The sequence below is a fragment of the Cryptomeria japonica genome, chromosome 4, assembly GCF_030272615.1.
Source record: "Cryptomeria japonica chromosome 4, Sugi_1.0, whole genome shotgun sequence".
In the NCBI taxonomy this organism is placed as follows: Eukaryota; Viridiplantae; Streptophyta; class Pinopsida; order Cupressales; family Cupressaceae; genus Cryptomeria; species Cryptomeria japonica.
This window is the reverse complement of record NC_081408.1, coordinates 515054273-515076263: the sequence shown is the minus strand read 5'-3', so window position 1 is coordinate 515076263 and position 21991 is coordinate 515054273. Positions and strand designations below refer to the sequence as shown.

General features: G+C 39.6%; 1 protein-coding gene across 1 annotated transcript in view; it reads left to right on the top strand.

The window, feature by feature from the left end:
- LOC131049068 (F-box protein SKIP16) overlaps window positions 1-21779 on the top strand; it is a 98060-nt gene extending 76281 nt beyond the window's left edge. Inside the window, exons 3-5 of the mRNA XM_057983076.2 lie at window positions 20851-21069; window positions 21158-21264; window positions 21355-21779. Coding sequence (XP_057839059.2) covers window positions 20851-21069; window positions 21158-21264; window positions 21355-21433 — 405 coding nt within the window. The 3' untranslated portion in view covers window positions 21434-21779. The remainder of the gene's footprint in view (window positions 1-20850; window positions 21070-21157; window positions 21265-21354) is intronic.
- Window positions 21780-21991: the final 212 nt, after the last annotated feature.

Below are 21991 nucleotides of genomic sequence, written 5' to 3'. Positions count from 1 at the left end.
TGGAATTGACATTGGACCACATAAATCTGAATGTACAAGATCTAGAATTTCTTTAGACTTGCTTTCACTACTATGAAAAGGACTCTTAATATTTTTACTCATAGCACAACCTTTACAAGTACCATCATGTACATGATTAAGTTTAGGAATACCTTTCACCATCTTCTCCAGTGATGGAAGAGCCCTGAAATGAAGATGCCCAAGTTTTCTATGCCAAAGTTCGCTAGAACTGGAAGAGTCATGAAGAAGAGCTTGGACAAGATGAGTGGAGTGCTTATACAAACTCTCATGTCGATTCTTGATCACACGTGCAGTCTTGATGCTGGAGTTCTTTGGCCATGCAAGAAATCTTCCTTCAGAAAATGCAATTTGATAGCCCTTATCCTCCAAGGCAGAGATAGACACAAGGTTTCTCTTGATTCCCGACATGAATAAAACATCACTTAGATGAAGAGAGACTCCAGATTCTAGATGAATTGATGTAGCACCAAACCCTCTTACTGCATAGCGTGCATATCTCCAATAATCACTTGGAGATTAGACTCCTCCACCAAATCTGATAGATGCTCCCAATAGCCGGTGATGTGTCTACACTCTAGAGGCTCCACTATCAATCAGCCAGGTATCACTATCCATAGGAACATTGCTTGATAATGCTGATATAAAAAGGAATCCGTTGGAGTTATCTTCAGTGTCCTTCTGAGTTGAGACTTCATTTATATTCGCCCCTTGTTGCTTAGGTCTTGTCAAACAATCCCTTGCATAGTGACCAAACTTGTCACATCTAAAGCATTGGATGTGAGATAAATCTTTCTTCTTCTTCTTTGAATCAGGTGTGGAATCTGATCTCTGGTCTCTTCATTTTGAGAACCTTTGACAATTCCCCTAGCCGCCAATCTTGATTCTTCTTGAATGCAATCCGCACGAAGTCGATCAAACTTAGGTAATTTGGATCTCCCACTTATACTTTGAATAAATGGCTCCCATGAATGAGGAAGACCATTCAATGCCAACATGACAAGGTCTTTTTCAATCACTAGGTCTCCAATTGCGCTTAGTTGATCTCTCAATTCTAAAATCTTCATGAAGAATGACATAACTGATTCTCCTTTTGCCATTTTCACTTGATGAAGTTGTTGCCTCAAGGCAAGAGCCCTACTTGTGTTGTTAATCTCATATAGACCTTCCAAGGTCTTGAACATGTCTCTCACAGTTGTCATCTTGGAGATGAGAGGTACTAAGTGATCCCTCACGGAGTCGATTAATATCTTCTTTGCTTTGATGGCATTCTTCTTGAATTAGAGCTTCTCCTCATGATCTTCAGGTTCGGTTAAATCCTTTTCCTCCACGAACTGAAGATCATTTTCTTCAAGTGCAATGAGCACTCTAAACTTCCATGAGGTGAAGTTTGATGCACCTTCAAACCTATCCTCGACTTTAAGACCATTCACCATTTTCGAGGCTTGAGGTTTCTTCTTGAAGATGAAAGAGGAGAGAAAACTTCGCAGTTTAGGGAAATCTGATCACGATCTTTCTTTACCCTGGCTCTAATACCATGTTAATTTTGGTGATCAGATTAGATAGACAAAAATTCACACAATTGCACAAAGATTACCTTAGGAAAACCTTCCTCTTGAAGGTGAAAAACCCAGTCTCAATTATATCAAGAGATTTTACAAGAAATTTGCTTCACACTTGAAGCTATATATGGCTGACAATCAATCTTCCTTAGTGACTCTCAAGCTGCAGTATATAGTATTCTATCTGCAGTAGATGAATGTCACGAACTGCTGTAGGATGAATATCAACAACTGCTGTAAGATGTATATGCTTCGATCTGCTTGATGTGTATGTATTCGATGCTTTGAAGGAGGGAAAGAATGGTTCTATATACCCTTCACAAGGTGGCACCAACCAACACATCTCCTTAGGAAGTCGACTCCTTATAATGATCATGTCTCTTCATTAACACGACTTTAGTTAGGAATAGAACACGTCTTGCGGAATATTAACAAATAGAAGCAAATCAATGCAATTAAATTGTATAAGGCCAAAAAGCCAATTAGATAATTTAATAATCTATGTCGGCTCACAAAGATTCTGACCGATGCTATCACATTAACAATTTTCTCCATCATGGAGTCCATGGCATCATAAATTTCACCCGAACATAGGTGATTAGTATCAAAATACCTAATCATGGTCATGATGGGCTTAGTGAAATTCAAAACATATTCCACACAAGCCCACCATTCATCATCTAGGGTCAATGCTTTTACTTTTGTGCTTTTTTTGTGCTTGAATGCCTCCACACACTCCTCAAGTTGTTGATGACCATAGAACTCAAGGCCTCTCTCACCTTCACAAGTTGTCTTAAAACGATTATGTGAGATGAAATTCGTGTTTCGACAACCTAACATGGTATAAAATAATACACATCACATATCAACAATAAAAATTAAAATTAAAAAATAAAATTGAAATTACCTTCAACAACTCTAACTTAGAGAAGGTCTTGAATGTGGTTTGTGACATATGATGATTAGTCACATACATTTGAATCTCTCCGCCCTCCATATAGACTTGTTTGATCTATTCAACTTGTGTGCCAATCTTTTGCAATATCAAATTGAGTGAGTGGACTACACAAGGTGTCCAAAAAATGTGACTATATTTAGCTTCCACTATAGACTCAATTGCCCTACAATTTTAAGTTCCGCTCGTTATGAAGTTGTTAATATTTTCAAGCCCCATCATTTCAATGGATTCTATGAGGATATTGGCAATGGAAGTTTCATCTTTTACTTGCCCCTCACAATCCATTGCCCTCAAAAACATCACCCCTTTAGGGGATATTACAATAACATTGATCAATAGTCTATTTTTGTAGTCTTTCCATCCATTAGAAACAATGGACACATTTGTTTTGCACCATGTATCCTTCACCACTCTCAATGCTGTCTTTGTTGAACCTTTCTCCTTCACCAATAAGGTGGTTCACACCTTTTCATAGCTAGGACTATTGTAATAGGAGGTGTATTGTAAAGGGTATTCACCATATCCTGCCTATAAGGTGATCTAACAATGTTGAAAGGAAGCCCATTACCATAAATGCAACGAGCAACACTCTCATCTGCAACCTCTCTGACTTCATTTTTGAAAGTCTTGTTCAATCGGCCTCTTTTTCATGAAATCAAAAGATTCTTTTTTTCAAAAGACAGTGGCATTGGCATGAAAAGATATGGGCCAGCTGGTTATGTGAGGCCATTAGAGGGTTTTTGCAAGCTTTTCTTGGCATGAGGATGTGCAAGAGCCTTTGATCTATTATTTCTTATGTTGGCATCCTCTTGTTCTGTAACATAAGCCAATATTTGTTCTTTTGGCCACCCTTTAATACTTGGCCTTAGACAAACTTTTAAAGTGAAAGCTCACTTATGCGCCATTCCTTTACAAGCTCACTTAGGTCCATGTGTTGAACCTAGTGGTTTGATACCACATGTAACAATCAAAATCCTATTGTTAGAACATAATGTTATTAGGGGTCAGATCCTAATAACATTTATATATAATATTCTAATATAAGGTTATAAAACCTTATATATTATATGCTTTATAAGTATATCCCATTTGAAATAATTATAATCTAATAAATATTAGATTATTAATTATTTATGAATGGGGGGTTATTGAAAAGGAGTGACCAGTGAAGCCACCCTTCCTCCTATATTTAAGGAGGTTCTCTCTCATTTGAGAGGTGTATGAATTTGGAGCTTTTATGGTGAGTTGTATCACCATGCACAAGAGGTATTATTGGCCATGTGGAAGTATTGGAGGAGTGTCCCCAAGTTCTAGTCTATGATAGACTACATTTGTAAGTGTTTTAATAAAATGATGCTTTATGGGGTTTTTTACCCGAAAGGGTTTTCCCCATGCATATCTTGTGTAATGTGTTATTTCATAGTTGTATGATTCATAATGTATTTATTTTATATCTTGTTTGTAATGATTAGTATCCTAAGATCCTAATTTCTAACACCTATCCACTTAAGAATGTTATAAGTAACTTACTTTTAACATGGTAAAACCCCAAAAGGTAAGATAATTTCATGGAAAAAATTTCAATTTTTAAATTAACATTTCTATAACATGATCATGCACCATATGAAATATCAATATGAAAATGAAATCTTTTCTTTCTTTACTTTACTTAAATATTACAAAACATAAACAAGAAATATTAGTGTTAACCGCATTTGCATTCAAATTTTGTGTCCATCTCACAAGCCTCAGCTAGTCAACTGCATCATTCAAGTGCTTTTCCTCCAACCACAAACCAATGGTCCCCCACACACCTTCCTTCTAGAAGTGGCCCTACCCTTCACAAAGTATATAGACAATAGGAACCTATGTTGAGCCATCTAAGTCCCGGTGCTGTGTTATTCATAACCCATTCAACCATAGTGCTATAGATAGACTTCTAACTAAGTATGACCATATTAGAGGAATTATGAACTGGAAAGTGGAAACACATGTGAACCAACTAGACGCATGCAGTGACTTATGAAGATTGTGCACCTCGCCTTTGAATAAGACGGGTTGAATGTGTGAATATTTTGTCATTGATGTCAAAGGTACATTGTTTTTCTTTGCTTGACTTTCCGGAAAGATAATTGGAATGTAATGCTTATCAAGCTGCTGATTATTCATCAAATTTTCATTAGCTACTTGGCTACTTGCTTGAGCTGGTTGCTTACTTGCTTGAGCTACTTGGCTACTTGCTTGAGCTCCTTGGTTGTCTGCATGTGCTGGTTGCTTGTCTACTTCACTTGCTTGCTTGCCTCTGCTGTTAGCTAGTCTACCTCTTTGTGCCAAGTCTTGCCATATCAAATTGCCATTTCACTGTATGACTTTTCAAGAGGTCGATTCTTCAAGACAAGCCATTGAAAAGAGGCACGATTTCCTTAATTAAGGGTTGTGACAGTTTTTAGATGTATGGCAGTTGAATTTAATGTGCATTCACCACATATTCCCAACGTTTTTGGACGGCTTCAGAAATCAATGCTTGGCGTTTTTTTTTCTTGAAACAAATTCATTTACTCATTCATCCTATTTTTAATGCGATAGCTTTAGATGCTTCTGTCGAATGTGAGTGGGGCGGCTTCTGTTTTTTTGTAACGTTTTTTATTGCATTTCAGTTAGAGTTTTATAACTAGATTTCTAGCTTGATACTATTATATAGAAATGAAAAGACAAACATTGTTAGATGAAAATATAGAATAATATTGGCTTATCAGGATTCTATCATTGAGGGCAATTTCTTTATGATTGCGGTTGCGGATGTGTTGGTGTACGTTTTATCATTCACCAAACACAGAATAAAATGTCCAAAGACACTCTATCCTCTCGCAAGAAGATCATATGGCGATTCCAAGGTTTCTTTTGTCAGGTCTTGACGCGTGGATAAGCGCAATGGGCGTTGTGATATGCTGGTAATACACAAAGGGACTTACGCTTGGCCCGTTCAATTCACAATGAAGGTTTAGACAATGAAGCTCTATCATTTGGGACTTGGATCATGGAAAAATTGAAAAGGAGATAAGGGTTTAGAAGTTCTAATCTATTCCTACGAATTCAAGAGACGGTATTGACTAGGTAACTCAATAACCACGCTCTGCTTCGCAATGCTTAGGACAACTACACAAAGTGGGTGCAATCTTCAAGGGATGTGCTTATGATTTTCGCGTCATGAATAACTACCCTCAAATTGAACAATATTTATCTAGATAGAAGTTAAGCATCCACAAAGTAAGCTCAGACTAACTTTACACAATGAACAAAAATCATTTGTTCATGCGATATCCCCGATGTCATTAAATAATAAATCTAATTACTTTGTTGTAAGGCCCAAATTTAATAACAAATATTTCGGGCCCTTTTTATTTAATTAGATTAGGCAAGTTTTGGTTGGTCATGTCGGCCCATTTGTAACCCTTCGGGAAGTTTCCCGAAGCCCATATATTTGGCCGTGTTAGTCATTGTTGGGGGTATGCGAGTTTTGATATTTATTTTCTCTTGTGCGAATTCCTGTTGGAGTTTTGGTTACTGCCGTTTCGGAGGTGAAAGACCCTCCCTATTTGGTACTTGCAGTTTCGGTGGGATTCACCTCTCACCCTATCCTGCCTTTGTATTCGTTTCGGATCTGGCAAATCTTGAAATATATCATTGCTTACTTTCTCCAGTTGCGTATCTGTTAATTTGGATTTACATGCATAAGGGGAACTCATAATATTCCGAACCCGTTACTCCGGAAGCCCACCACACAACCGCTGCAATTCACCAAACCTCGGCATCTTTACCCAACTCGCACCACCGTATGGCCTTCACCGTGCACCTTCAACACCACCGCACGGCCTGCTCTGATACCACTGTAATGTTCCTCGGATGAAATACTTGGGCGGCAGAAGTTGGGGCCATTATGGACACTATAACAATGACATCAAACGGAAGGTTGGCAAGATCACCCTGTCATCCTTTGATGGGGCCGGAGCGACCTCGGCACGTGCCTGGGTTCAAAAGGCAGATACTTACTTCCAACTCAACCCGATGCTTGATTTTGAAGCTATCAAGTTTGCAGCACTCCACTTGGAAGGGGTCGCGCATGAATGGTGGCATCATGGAATGGTCACTCTTGGCCATGACCAGATAACTTCCTATGCTGAATTCACAGAGAAGCGCATAGATCGATTTGACGGGAAGGACCCAAAACTCAATTTTAAGGAGTTGGTGCAACTAAAGCAGCCGAGATCTGTGGACAGTTACATCACAGAATTCCAGAGACTATCTATGTTGGTGACCGACATCTCAGAGCGGAGATTGGTGGTCTTGTTCATAGACGGATTGATGGAACCACTGAAAGGTTGGGTAAAAGGGTTCAACCCCAGCACGCTCACAGAAGCAATAAAAAAGGCCCGCAACATGGCAACATCTTCCTTTTCCAGAAGTTTTGCACCTACCAAACCACCTTTTGTTCCGAGGGAGAAGGATAATAAACCCTATCCGAAGGGGTCATCGCTCGATGAAGCCACAAGACAGGAACTCAGAAGGAAGAAGCTGTGTTTCACTTGGAAAGAACCATGGGAACCAGGCCATCGATGTTTGGGCAAAGGAAAGATTCACTATATTGAAGTAATGTTTGATGGAGAAGAGGAGCATGAAGAAAGCAAAACCCCAAGGGAAGAATTGGCCGAAGAAACCAGCCTGGCGAAGAGAATCTCCACATTGGTACGGAGGGGGGGCGTCATCGCCACACTGGTAGGGACCCCGAGGTGCAGTGTATTTAGAGTACATGGTACACTCCAAGGGCAATGAGTTCTTGTTATGCTCGACAGTGGAGCCTCGCTCAACTTCATAAACTCGTCACTCGTCAACCGTAGGGGCTTGTGTACGAAGGAACATGAAGGGTTCGATGTCAAGGTGGCAGGAGGCAATCTCCTATCATGCACTCACCTGGTTCCGCAACTGAGTATCACCATGGGAAATTACACGGTGACCGATGATTTCTTTGTTGTGGATCTGGATGACACGGATGTCATATTGGGCATTCAATGGATGGAGACCCTCGACTAGTACACACAGAGCTTCAAACGGATGGAGTTCTCATTCGAGGTTGATGGCAGGAAGGTAGTTCTCAGGGGAATGTCGAATGGCAGCCCAAGGGAGATTTCTGCCAGAAGGATGGAAGCCATCTTCAGACATGATGAAGTAGTCTGGGCAACACATTGCTTGATCTCAACAAAACCTGTGAAAGGGCAACTGACTCCCTATCAGGATGGGGAACTTCAGTCGGTTTTGGATAGGCATAGCTTGGTCTTCGCTGATATTCCACCTAGTATACCCCCACACAGAGGGTTTGAGCACACCATCGAGTTGGAGGAGGGGGCAAAACCCGTTATCACCACACCCTATCGCCACCCGAAGAAGTTCAAAGATGAGATAGAGAAAACGATCCAGGAACTCCTCGATAAGGGATGGATCCGGCCAAGTTCTAGCCCCTTTGCGTCCTCGGTGGTACTGGTGAAGAAGAAGGACGGGACTCTCAGAATGTTTGTCGATTATCGTGCACTAAACAAGAAGACTATCAAGAATAGGTACCCCATTCCCAGGATTGATGATCTATTGGACGAACTACATGTTGCAATCTATTTCTCCAAGATTGATCTTCGTTCCGGCTACCATCAGATCCGTATGAGGGAGCAAGATGTGGAAAAGACGGCCTTTCGTTGCCATTACGGACACTATGAGTTCTTGGTCATGCTGTTTGGATTAACCAATGCTCCAGCCACTTTTCAGTCTTGCATGAACCATATCTTCAACAAGCAACTGCGTAAGTTCCTATTGGTATTCTTCGATGACATACTCATCTACAACAAGACTTGGAAGGAACATATGGGGCATTTAGATGAAGTATTGGGGATTATGGAATCACAATATCTGTATGCCAAAAGATCCAAATGTGAATTTGGAATGACCGAGGTCCTATACTTGGGTCACGTCATCAGCGCCCAGGGGGTACAAGTTCATCAGGAAAAGATTCAGGCCATTTTGGATTGGCCTCCACCAAAGACTCTCTCGGAGTTGCGTGGATTTTTTGGTTTGTGCAGTTCTTATAGAAGGTTTGTGAAAGAATTTTCACAACTTGGGGCACCACTGACAGATGTGACAAAGAAAGGATCCTTGCATTGGAATGCGGAGGCACAACAGACCTTCGACAAACTAAAAGAAGTGATGAGCATGTGTCCGGTTCTGGCACTACCAAACTTCACTCGCCTTTTCATCTTGGAGTGTGATGCCTCGCGTGAAGGCATTGGAGCGGTGTTGATGCAAGACCGTCACCCCATTGCGTTCAAGAGCCGGAAGCTCTCGGAGTTGAGTGGTTATATTCCATCTACGACAAGGAGATGCTCGCCATCATACACGCACTGACGAAGTTTCGGCAGTACCTCGTCGGAGCAAAGTTTGTTGTGCGAACAGATCACAACAGCTTGCGATACTTCTTGGAGCAGAGGGATCTGAATGAACGACAACAAAAATGGGTGAGCAAAGTCCAGGCATTTGATTTCGACATTGAATATGTGAAGGGAAAGAATAACGTAGTTGTTGATGCCCTGTCAAGAAGGCCCACCATATGCTCTTTATCTCAGATTTCGGCGGACTGGAAGGAATACCTGTTGGTTGAATACTCTAAGAACACTTTTGCCTGCGAACTGATGGATGGTCGAGTACAGGATGACCGATACAAGGTAGTTGACGACATCATTTATTACAAGGACATAATTTATCTGGTACCCGAATCCAAGATGAAGGAAAAAGTTTTGAAGGAATTGCACGACTCCCCCTTGGCTAGACACCCAGGATACTTGAAAACCTACAGACAGATCCGTGAAAGGTTTTCTTGGAAGGGGCTTAAGGACGACGTTCTGCAGTATGTACGGGAATGCTCAACCTGTCAGTAGAACAAATCTGAGCATAACCTGCTGGCCGGACTGTTGCAACCATTGCCAATTCCCGACCAGAAATGGGATAGCATCTCGATGGATTTCATTACGAGACTCCCCAGAGTGCAAGGAAAGGATTGCATTTTTGTCATAGTTGACCGATTGACCAAGTATGCACATTTTTTTGCCATCCCCACAAGATATCAAGCAGTTCAAGTAGCCGAGTTGTTCTTCCGTGAGGTGTTCCGCCTATATGGTTTACCGCGAAACATAGTCAGTGACAGGGATAGCCATTTCCTGAGTACCTTCTGGATGGAGTTATTTCAGTTGGCTGGAACTGAGTTGTCGCCCAGCACGAGCTACCATCCGCAGACACACGGACAGGCCGAGATTTTGAACAAATGGCTGGAGGGCTATCTCATGAACTACGTCTCAGCACAACAGAGGGCTTGGGTTCGCTGGTTACATTTGGGTGAACATTGTTACAACACCACTTATCACATGTCGATAGGCATGCCACCTTTCAAAGCACTGTACGGTTATGAACCTTCTTCATTTGTTGACCTGGCATTGGGAGATAGTCGTGCACCAATGGCCAAAGGTTGGCTTCAGGAGAGTTTAGACATCCTGAGAGCTCTCAAAGAAAACCTGCAGAGGGCACAGAACCAACAAAAGATGTATGCTGACCGACACCGGATTGAGCGAAATTTTGAAGTTGGTGATCTGGTTTACCTCTGACTTCAGTCGCATAGACAATCCTCCTTGAAGACAAGTGGTAACGAGAAGTTGAAGCCGCGTTTCTATGGACCCTACAGGGTGGTTCGGAGAGTGGGCGAAGTTGCCTACGAATTGGAGCTTTCTGAGGGAAGTCGGATTCACAATGTTTTTCACGTGTCATGTCTAAAGAAGGCTGTCGGGCAACACGTCACAATGTCCAGGGATCTGCCACCCATCTACGAAGAAGGGAAACTAATTTTGGAACCGGCGAAGGTCGTCGATGTCAGAGAAAAGAGGTTGAGAACACGCACAGTCAAAGAGTTCCTTATACGCTGGAAGAATCTACCCATTGAGGATGCCACCTGGGAAGGCGAACAAATTCTGGAGCATCCAAGTCTGCAATTGCTTGAGGGCAAGCAATTTTTGGCCCGGGAGGACTGTGATATCCCCGATGTAATTAAATAATAAATCTAATTACTTTGTTGTAAGGCCCAAATTCAATAACAAATATTTTGGTCCCTTTTTATTTAATTAGATTAGGCAAGTTTTGGTTGGTCATGTCGGCTCGTTTGTAACCCTTCGGGAAGTTTCCCGGAGCCCATATATTTGGCCGTGTTAGTCATTGTTGGGGGTATGCGAGTTTTGATATTTATTTTCTCTTGTGCGAATTCCTGTTGGAGTTCTGGTTACTGCCATTTCGGAGGTGAAAGACCCTCCCTATTTGGTACTTGCAGTTTCGGTGGGATTCACCTCTCACCCTATCCTGCCTTTGTATTCGTTCCGGATCTGGCAAATCTTGAAATATATCATTGCTTACTTTCTCCAGTTGCGTATCTGTTAATTTGGATTTACATGCATAAGGGGAACTCATAATATTCCGAACTTGTTACTCCAGAAGCCCACCACACAACCGCTGCAGTTCACCAAACCTCGCCATCTTTACCCAACCTGCACCACCGTACGACCTTCACCGTACACCTTCAGCACCACCGCACGGCCTGCTCTGCACCACTGTACGGCCAACCCTACACCACCGTGTGCCGGCTCTGCACCACCATACGGCCAGCCCTACACCACCGTACGACCTTCTTGGTGCTACCGTACGACCTGCCCCTGCACTACCGTGTGGCTTGTTGCGCCACCGTACAACTTCCTTGACCCTACCGTACGGCCACACCACTGTACGACCCTGCTCCAACCCTACCATACGTTTGCCTCCCTCGCTGGTGCGGTCAGGGAACATTACAGTTCATCAAAAGTATGAGCGGAGATTCGCCACAAATCAATACTTATCAAATCTTGCATTCGTCTAACATACATGAAATAAAATCTAAACTATTGTGTTGAGGAAATTGAAAACCTTGCTAATCATTCAGATAATAGAGATTACAAAGCCTAGAAGCACACAAGTAGTATATTATCCAAAAAAGACCTCTCACAACAATATTTCAAAAACCTCACACTCTCCAAATGAGAGGAGGGAACCTTATATAGGCACGCAAAAGTTTTGAATGGCCGAGATTGAACAGTGATCAAGGGCTTAGATTGATAGATCAAAACCCTAATTAGGGTTTGTTACAACTAACTACCACTCGACCAATGGGAAAATTACATTTGGGGACACTTGTCCTTCTTGCTAAATATGAACCAACAATAAAAATAGAAGGTTGTTGCATTGTGAAGTGTGCCCTCTAGAAGCTTTTGTGGATAAGTTAGGTTCATTGAACCTGGACATGTTGACTCGGAACAATTTGATTGGTTGAAAGATGACGAGGCGACACCTTAGCGTGTTGGATGTCTTCCCTAAATTCTCCAAATTGTGTGAAGAGATTGTCTAAGTATGGAAATTTGTTTCTTCTTGTCACCATTTGATTCTGATTGGGAGCTTGTCTTTAATTTTTCAGGAGATGAAATCCTTCAACAAGTTGTCTTGATTGCTTCCATAGGTCTGGGATTGTAGATGAAATCCCCTGAGAAGTGCAAAATTCTTTTCTATATTTTCACCAGGTCTGAGAACTTTTCTTTCTTGATGCTTTGGGATCCTTTCAAGTGCCTTGAATTTGGAGACGAATTCCTTTGTATTTTTGCCACAATGGAGGAAATTGAAATTTTTAGCCAAATTTTGGCCATCCTATGCTCGGACAAACCTTGCTTGTGGACTTGTCTTCAATTCTGAATTTGGCTTGTAACTCCATTTATGTTTTCTGTGATGATCTCGCCTCAGCTGTCATGTATGATCCCTGTCACCTTGAGAAATAGATGAAAATCCTTGCTTCTCTTCTCCTCAATGCCTCAGAAAATTTTCGAATTGTTCTCAAGGCTCTGAAAATGCTTTAGAAAACCTGGAATAATCTCTCTTCAGGTGTCTCGCTCCCCAAATTCAAATTGCTTGAATGAGAGAAATGAATGAATGATTCATTCTTAAAGAGTTTGAATTTTGCAATTAGAAACCCTGTCAGTCCTTCCAAATTCGAACTAGATTTGTTTCTATTTTTCTTCCATTTATCAAACCTAGACATGTCTTGTTTCTTTGTTGAGTTTAGTCTCTTAAGAAAGTTTCTATTTTGATTTCAGTTGAACTCAATCACTTGGGAAAGTTCTGATTTTGTTTCTAGTTTGAGTTTAGTTCCTTGAGAAAGTTTCTATTTTCAGTTTGAGTTCATGAATCGAACTCCATCTTTCTTTCTTCTTCCAAATTTTGACACTTTTTAAAACTTTCTTCTTTCCTTTAGCTCGAATTTTGAAACTTTCTTTCCTTCACCATGGTGGAGTTGGTAAAATATTTTCCTTGCTTGCTGATCAGATTTTCAAGGCAGGGTGGACTTCATGAGAATCCTTTCCTTATGTTGGCTAGATTAATGAGTTTATTTCCTTGGCATAGCGGAGTTGAAAGAATACGTTTCTTTCCTTGCTGCCAACCAAACTATTTCTCAGCCAAGGCGGACCTTGTCATAGATTTTCCTTATTCTTTTCCAGCTTGGGTGGAATTCATGAAATGTCTTCCATCTTATCAAGCAATGAGGGCGGACTTGGAAGAACCTCTTCTCCATCTACATGGCAGACTTGGCAAGAGTCTTTCACTTCTCTTCAAAGCCTTCTACCATTGCTAGGCAGACTTTATCAAACCTTTGAACCTCTTACTTGCCATGTTCTTAACCTCTACGTGGACTTGATCAATCTTTTGCACCATGTTCAATCTTCTTCAAGGCGGACTTCATAAGGCACATTCTCCATGGAGGGCGGACTTGAAGGAGTTCATTCTATGTGAACTTGAAATGCATCCTTGCTGGGCGGACTTAGTTGACTTCATTCCCTCTTCATGCCATCTTCAAGGCGGACTTAGACATGCTTTTGCTCTTCTTTCTTGGCAGAGTTGCTCATATCCTTGCACTTTACAAGGCGGACTTAAGGGGAGTTGTGCACCTTTCACTAGCATGGTGGACTTCATTAAACTCATGCACCTTCTCCTTGGCGGGGTTCATCAAACTTAAGCACCATGAGGGCGGACCTAGTTCCTTTTGTGCATTGATTCGAAGCAGACTTTATGACAGTTGGGAACCAAGGTGAGCGGACTTGGAGAGATCTCTTCCCTTTGCATACATCATGAGGGCGGATTTGATCAAACTCATGACCCTATGAACCTCTTTGCCGGGCGGACTTGAAGAGACCTGATCTCCATGAGAACTAAATTCAAATTCCTCATAACTTATGCATTTCAACTCAGATCTTCTTGAAATTTGAAATTCATACACCATTTATCCTCTGAATTCCTCTGGATCCCTAAAATCTAGGAACTTAGCCTTTTCGAACAAAACTCGAATGTTTGAGTGGAATTCTTGATCATTTTCAATACAACTTAGAGCCAACAGTGCAAACGCTAGATCCCCTTTCCAAAAATAGAAAAAGCAAGCATCCCTAAAAAATAGGAAAAACTTTCTAAAATAGCCATTTTGGGGATCATGCTTAAAGTGTCAAAAACCAAACTTCCTAAACAATAGGAAAAAAACAAAACAAAACTTTCCAAAAATAGAAAGTTACCCAAATTGACCCAAATTAATTGCAATCTTTGTCCTTCGGACTTTCTAGGCACATTGATGGTGTCTAGAATATGTTCCGACCATGGTTTGCACAAATATTGATGCCGGGAAGATTGCGAGGCTTTAACAAAAACCTGAAAAAGAAATAGCAAGGAGGGTCCTCATTTGCAATGGGGTGATGTGTGAAAAGGTCACAACGGGATGGGAGTTTGATATTGGACTAGGATGCATCTTGACTCCTAGTGTGGCTGTACGATTTGGTCAAAAAATGTGAGCCAAAAGAAACACAGTTAGCATTTGAACACCGATATCAGCTAAGTAGAAAAGCTTCTATTTGACTAAGTATATCGAGCCTTGAAATGGAGATATGTTGAAGGAATCATGGATCAATAATTTGTTGGGTTGTTGGTGAGGGTTTCAACGTTAGTGTGCCTTATTGTCTAGAGAATTTCCTATATTGTTCACACTTTTTATTGCAAAAATTTTCACCATTTCAAAAGGACAAGGGCCGATTTGTGCATCTAAATGAAGTTGGTGTTTCAAGGAGAGTTGGTGCTCACTTATGTAATCTAGGTTGGTTCCCATTTGGTTAATGAAAGGCAAAGCTATTGATCTATTGTGATTTTTTACCCAAAAGGATTTTTCGTGTGAAATTTGGTGTTTTCCTTTTGAAGATTGCTCTCTCTATTATGTTTCTTTGTTATATGTGGTTTCATGCGTTTAAAAGTGAAAAATAGAATGGCTCTTGGTTTATGAGAGACATTGGCTCTTTTTCTGTGACTTGTTTCCTTTACACCTCATAGAATAGTCATACTTCTTCTAGATGGAGCAAAATAGAGACAGGATTCTATGTTCATCTTCCTTTTCTTCCTCACCTTGAGCTTGGATATCCAACTTGGCATTGTAACTTGACACATGCAAACTTTTCTTGTGTTAGGGTTTCTACCCTTATCTCTTGCAAAGCATGACTATATGCTTACTATCCCATCCTTTAAATTGAGTATAGTAGGGATTCTATATATGAGTGGAGGTGGATTTTTGAAAAAAACTTTCAAAAACTTGTATGGCAGTTTGACTTGGTTTGGTTTTGATGTCGGCTAGCTATTGATCACAATCGACTACGGATTGTTGCTGCCTTTCGCTTTTGTGGAACTACCGAATATCTCTTGGGTGTTGGATTTTCTATCACTGGTTTCTTTGATTGCATTGTCATGTGCAAGTATGTGTTCTAGCATTGTTTCTAATAGGGTGATGGGCTATAAGTAGTGAGCTACCATGGTGGTACTATTTATGGAAGACTAGAAGTCACGTAGTGCATGTCTAGAGACTCTGATAAGATGGCAGTCACTGGATTGTTCAATGCATTGGTGTTCTCCAATTGGCTTTAAGTCGGACATTCATTGCATTGTTAATTAGAGTGGTGTTCTCCAACTTGCTAAAGTTAAACTAGTTTCTTCTATTTATATCACAACTTTTCCAGATGTTGGTATCTTTATTGTTGTTTTAAAGCATGCTTTTGTTTATAAGATTGATGTGATGTGGGTTAATTATAAATTTAAATTCCTAATAAATTCTATTGATTTTTATTCAGTATTTATTTTGAATTTACAGGTTGAGTCTGTGTTTTCTGTCTGCTTGTCTATAGTAGCTCTAGCCACACTTGATCTCCAGGAGGGATGGTTTATCTAAAGTGTTTGTAATGTGCTTAAAAAACATTTATGAGTTAAATGCCATCCAGTCAAAAGGGATTGAAACTTAGTGATGAGAAATGATGGTATTGTTGTCACAAAAGTTTGCACCCTTGCTTAGCTATCAACTCAACAACCTTGTGAAACATGGAAACAACCCCGAAGTATGGGACCTTGCACAAAGTGGTTGAATCTCCGGAGAAGGCCGACTTCCTTCTCAATCCAAGTGCAGGTGTTGAACCAACTCAACACTCTAAATTCTACTTCTAGAATCTAAACCTATCCTAATAGCTTATAGAGGAAAAGGGAAGAAAGAAATGCTAAAATGGAAGGAGGTGATGCACCAAGATAAGAGATGTTTTAGTCGCCACCCAGATTTGACACAAGAAGCAATCGAAATACCCAGGAGATGCACAAACTTCAGTTGCATGAATGACCCCAAATGCATGTATGGAGGTTAGAGTTTGCTGAATGTCCAAAGGAGAGAAGGTTTCCTACAAATCACACCCAGAAACACGTTAACATAACATATACGTGAAAGAAAGCCACAAAACATGCACTTACAATGAAGCTAAGAAAACATACACAACATGCATGAGTTGAAGGCAAGAATGATAATTTCAATTCATTCTTAGGCCAATGGCTGAACTTATAGTTGCAGAAATGCAAGAAAATATACAAATCTTCAAGAGAAGTGAAAGAGCAAAGAGTAGCTCAAGCCAGCAGGGGGAGAACCCTTTACAATGAGGCTTAATAGCCTATATGTAGCAAACTGGTCGCAAAGGAGAGACCAATGGTCAAGGAGGGGAACTCTTGACTGTAGTATGCACAAAGGAATGTCAGTCAGGGAAGGCAGGGAAGTGCACAAACCTGACATGGTGTACATGCAAGCAACCTAGCCATACCTCGACAAGGAAATTCCAAGAAGAAAAGTGCTTCGAGAAGGTGGATTGCCTGACATTTCAAAGTCAAAGCATGCAGGCCTGACATGAAGGTCATCAAGTAACCATATATAAGCATGTGTAATGTCCCCATTTTGCGAGCATCAGAGTTTGTAAGAATTAGCCTATCATTTGACCCTCGTAGGCTATAATTATTGATAGAGGGCCTCGTGTGGCAGTTACTTGGTGATTAGAGACATTACTCTTCAGCTGGATTCAGGTTTTGGCCTTTGCACAGGTTTTTTGACTCAGATTGGCACACTTACTATTTATAGTAAGTTACTATTTTGGGAGAGTCAGGGTTCCTATTAATAGAAAGACACCTGAGCAGAGCTTATTGGCAGTGTCGGCCTTGATTGGGCCTTTGTAGCTATTTCTAGACTCAGTTCCACATACTTACTATTTATAGTAAGTCACTATTCAGGGTTTCTATTTTTAGACAGGCATCCAATAACATGGAGAACAGGGAGAGTCGACTCCTGGCTCAGACGGCTTAGCAATCAGACAAGTACATCAAGAGATATTAAAGTGACTTAGTGATTTATTTAATATTTTAATATTATTATAAAGTTCTAAAGTAACTTTATAATAATAAAGTCACTTTAATATAATAAAGTGCGTTAAGTGAATAATTTAATGTGGGAATAAATCTTTTATCCCACATTGGCCAGGAAGGTGTTTGAGCTCTCTTAAGGAAAGAATAAAAGGAAAGGCAAGAGTTCATTCTCGGCATCCAGTTGATGAATAGTATTTTGACTGATTTTTATTGTGGAGCCTAGGGCTTTCGCAATTTTCTTCTTTGATCATAAGAAACGAAAACTTCCTATTGATAGTAATTTTGAAGGTGTGAAATAACACCTGAATTATTGCAGTTGTGGGAAAGAATACTTCAGTTCTTTCATTTGTGCAAATTGGTGAATTTTTCTACAAGGGTTTGAAGTTTATTGTTGGAGAACATTTATAATTGGTTGTGAATCGTCACATGGAGTTATATCATTCTTGTTGGGAGAGATTATCAACAAATTATTCAGGGTTTTAAGAGCAGATTGCAAGTTTGTTCTTGCTGCTACAGTGCGCGTGAACAGTGCCGCGCTACAGTATTTTGGTTGATTCCGATTGCAACTTTCATCTCCATCATTAAGCATCACTATTATCAGGTTCCTCTTGCAACTATTAGTAGCTAGTATTGAAATATTAGGCATATAATTTTGCTGTTGTAAGTGATAACTTAGAATCAGATTTGGCATTGATGTAGTCTTTTTGTAAGCCAATTAGTCTTGGCAAATCCATAGCAGCATTGTATTTAGGAATGAATTCAATAAAGGAGATATATGTTGCATACCATTTGTTTGACGAAATGTCCTTTTAATAGCATATATGATCAGCATAATAGTTGCATGCCAGTTGTTTGTCGAAATGTCAGTTGGCTGTAGGTATGCATTCCATATCTAGTTTTCATGTATATGCATTAAAAATACCAAAAAGAACTGCACTCGCATACTAGTTCATTGTAAGAGGTATTGTCAACATCATTGGTGAACTTCCTAAATTTCTTGGCAACTTTCAAAGTGTATCAAACAATCTGAAATACAAAAATCAGAATAGAGAAAGAGAGCATACAAAGTGTTTGACAATATTCCTTGAGCCAAAATTAGTCAGTTTGGGCAAGGGATATTACAGCATGGCCCTATACTCCACTTGATGGCAATCTTGCAAAATCATTAAATGCGCCCATGTAGCCCCATAAATGAAAGTATGCAAGTCGCAGGGATTGATGGAGCATTAAGAGCCTTGAGTGTTGATCACGTCATCTGGAAGTGTCGCAAATCGAGAGGAGTCAAGAACCTGGGAATTTTAGGATTCCAGGGTTTTCGGGTTTCAAAAGGTTTGGAAACTTGAGAATTTCGGGATTTTGGGTTTCAAAAGGCTTGGGAACTTGGGAATTTAGGTATTATGGGGTTTCGGGTTTCAAAAGGCTTGGGCACTTGGGGATTTCGGGGTTCCGGGTTTCATAAGGCTTGGGAAGCTGGGAATTTCGGGATTTCGGGGTTACGGGTTTCAAAAGGCTTGAGAACTTGGGAATTTCGAGATTCTGGGGTTTCTGGGTTTCAAAAGGCTTGGGAACTTCGAATTTCGGGATTTCAAGGTTCCGGGTTTCAAAAGGTTTGGGAACTTGGGAATTTCGGGATTTTGAGTTCTGGGTTTCAAAAGGCTTGAGAACTTGCCTCCCAACAAGACAACACTTAACACTTCATGACCATTGGCCTTGTCCTTGATTAACTGGGGTAGTGCTGGTCCATGGAACATATCTCTGATTGGTTCTCACTGATGGACCAAGGATTATAAAAATGACAACAGGTACATAGAATAATTTTTATTCTAGTTTTATAATTGTACTTCGATTTTTATCCTCGTAGTAAGTGAGATTGTTTTACTCCCAATTGTAAGGTTTTTAGGATTAATTGTTTATTTTTCATCCTATTTTGTGCTTATTTGGGTTGTATTCAATGACCCTTTTTTGTAAGGTATTTAAAACTTGGCATAGTTTATGCCTATAAAATGCTTGTACAATTTCAAAGAAAATAATAATGTGGGTAATCAAGTTTGTAGCTCCTTTTCGAAGAGATTTTCCTGCAACACATTGTAGTGTAACTTCTGACCGCTACTTTGCTTGGTTCTATATCACTTGGGATTTAATTGTTGATGTATCATATGCATCTCAATAACAGATATTGGTTTCAAAAAAACAAAATTCTGCACTATTTGTATAAGTAACATTTGAATTGATATGTGAAGCGGTTGACATGGGGTGACTGACTAATAAGAGTTGTTACATATCATTGCATGCATCAAAAGCAGCAGTACAATAATGATCACATTCCTCTATGAATAGGGTGTTGCTTACTTCTGTCCATATGTGAACACCATAATAGTGAGAAGTGGATTATTCATTTGAGATACATTCTTTTGTAATGAAAACCAGAAGTCCAAGTTGCGAAGTATTGGATTTATGTTCCTCTGATCTATGGACAGAAATCTAAATATCTGAAATAGATGGGATAGGTAACCAAAATATTTATAAAATATTGAAACAAATTTTGACTAATATATTTTCTGCACTTTTGATTCAGGTATACATTTCATTCACAACAAGACAGTTACTTGTACATAGATAAATTGTTTGGTATTTTTATGGTGTATTTAGACTCGTGTGATGCGGTAATTTTGAATTTTAGAGGCTCATTTATATAAGCTTTTATAATGTAGGCATTTGTATACAATGTACCTAGATAATATTTTTGAATATTATTATCAAGAGAATATTAAACTTTTTGATTAAATACCACGGTAGATTGTAAGACGCATTAGCCCCTAGGTGTAGACTGGATGGTTGAGCCATTGAAAGACATGGACAATGATTACAACTTACAGGTTTGAAACCTGATCCGCCCACTGTATATGTTAGGGGCAGCTTGTACAGCCTAGATATTATTGGGGGTTTGCCCTGTGGTTAGAGCTGCCTCTTAAGCCGGGCTACCAATTCCACTGGATAATAAGAATAAAATAAAATAGACATTTTAGGTCAGAATCAGAGTTTGTTTAAATAGATAAATTGGTACCATTCTAGAAAATAACATCTGCTGTCTGCTATTACAGTAATAACTAGCTTATACCATGAATTTAGACATTTGCGCTTATAATAACACTCAGGTCACAGTAGCAACTGTCTTTTCAACTAAATAGTTGACTTAAAAAGTCATCACTACAGAATTTTTGAAGGCAAGATAAATGATATGAGGTTCGTTGAATTCAACTAAGCCTTAGCTTATCATCATCATTGTGGATTATTTTTGCAGAAACGCCTTAAAATATTGATCTGGGAGAATGTTTTATTTTATGTTTATGTTTAGGTGCATGAAATCCATATATCACTTTCTTGTTTTGGTTGAGAGAATGCTGTGTAAATTTGCAGGTTTGTGGCTCTGCTGTGTTTGTGCCAGAGTATGAGGATTTCCGGAGAAATGAGGACAAATATATGTTTAGCTATTCAGTCCGTATGCGCCTTCTACATCAAGAAAAAATCTCACAAAAGAGAATCTTAAGTTCATGCCAACTGTCTAGAAGGCATTGGATTATTCGAGCAAATAACAATGTCATAGACGATGTTGCTGGTGAAGGTGTCATTGGAAAGGTGGTATTCTGAAATGTAAAAGAAACCTTTTTTAAAGTTCGTAGTTGCTAAATTTTGGTCTTTCTTAATTTGAATTGGTTTTGACCAGTATCCACTTTTGCAAGAGGGTGGTGATGAATTTGTATATGAGAGCTGCAGTTATTTGCCTACTTCATCTGGCTCAATTGAAGGTTACTTTACATTTGTCCCTGGAAGGTATGCAATAACTAATAACACTAGATTCCTGGTCTTCTATTTGTGCAATTTGGTATTGAGCACCCTCTGATGTAATTTTTTATGGTTAAGGCTTAGCAAACCTGATGGGCCAGAATTCACTGTTCGAGTAGCCCCAATTCCTCTCCAGATTCCTCAGTATATTTTCTGATTACAAGGAGAGCAAAGTGTATGTTATCTTCTGGTGCCCATATGGAAGATTTTCACTAATTGAATAGGAGAGCAAAGTGACATCTTTCATTGCTTGTGATTGTTTTGGTTGGTGTTATAAAGGACTTACTTTCTTGTTGAATGATTACAGTGTCTTGTTTAGGTTAATTTGGTGAAATATACACATAAACGTAATGTATGTATTTACTTATACACACTTGTGGAAGTGTGTATATAAATGTATATTTGATTAACATACTTATGTGTGTGTGTATGCATGTCTATGTATACTTGATTAAAAACTGGATCAACCAAGTTAGTCAAGAAGGCTACCTTATTCACTTATAGTTTTATTGAAGCTAATATTTTGTCTAACACACCATAAGACTCGTTATTGAGAAAACGAGTATGACACATTAGTCAAGTTGCAAAAGTTGGTGATCAGAAAACACCGAGGAAGAAGTATTGAAGGCCTTTAAAACACAAGGGAATTGAATCTAATAAATGAAAAGGTGAAATTAATGGGACCAAAAATTAGCTGAATTTGTCAAAATAGTTT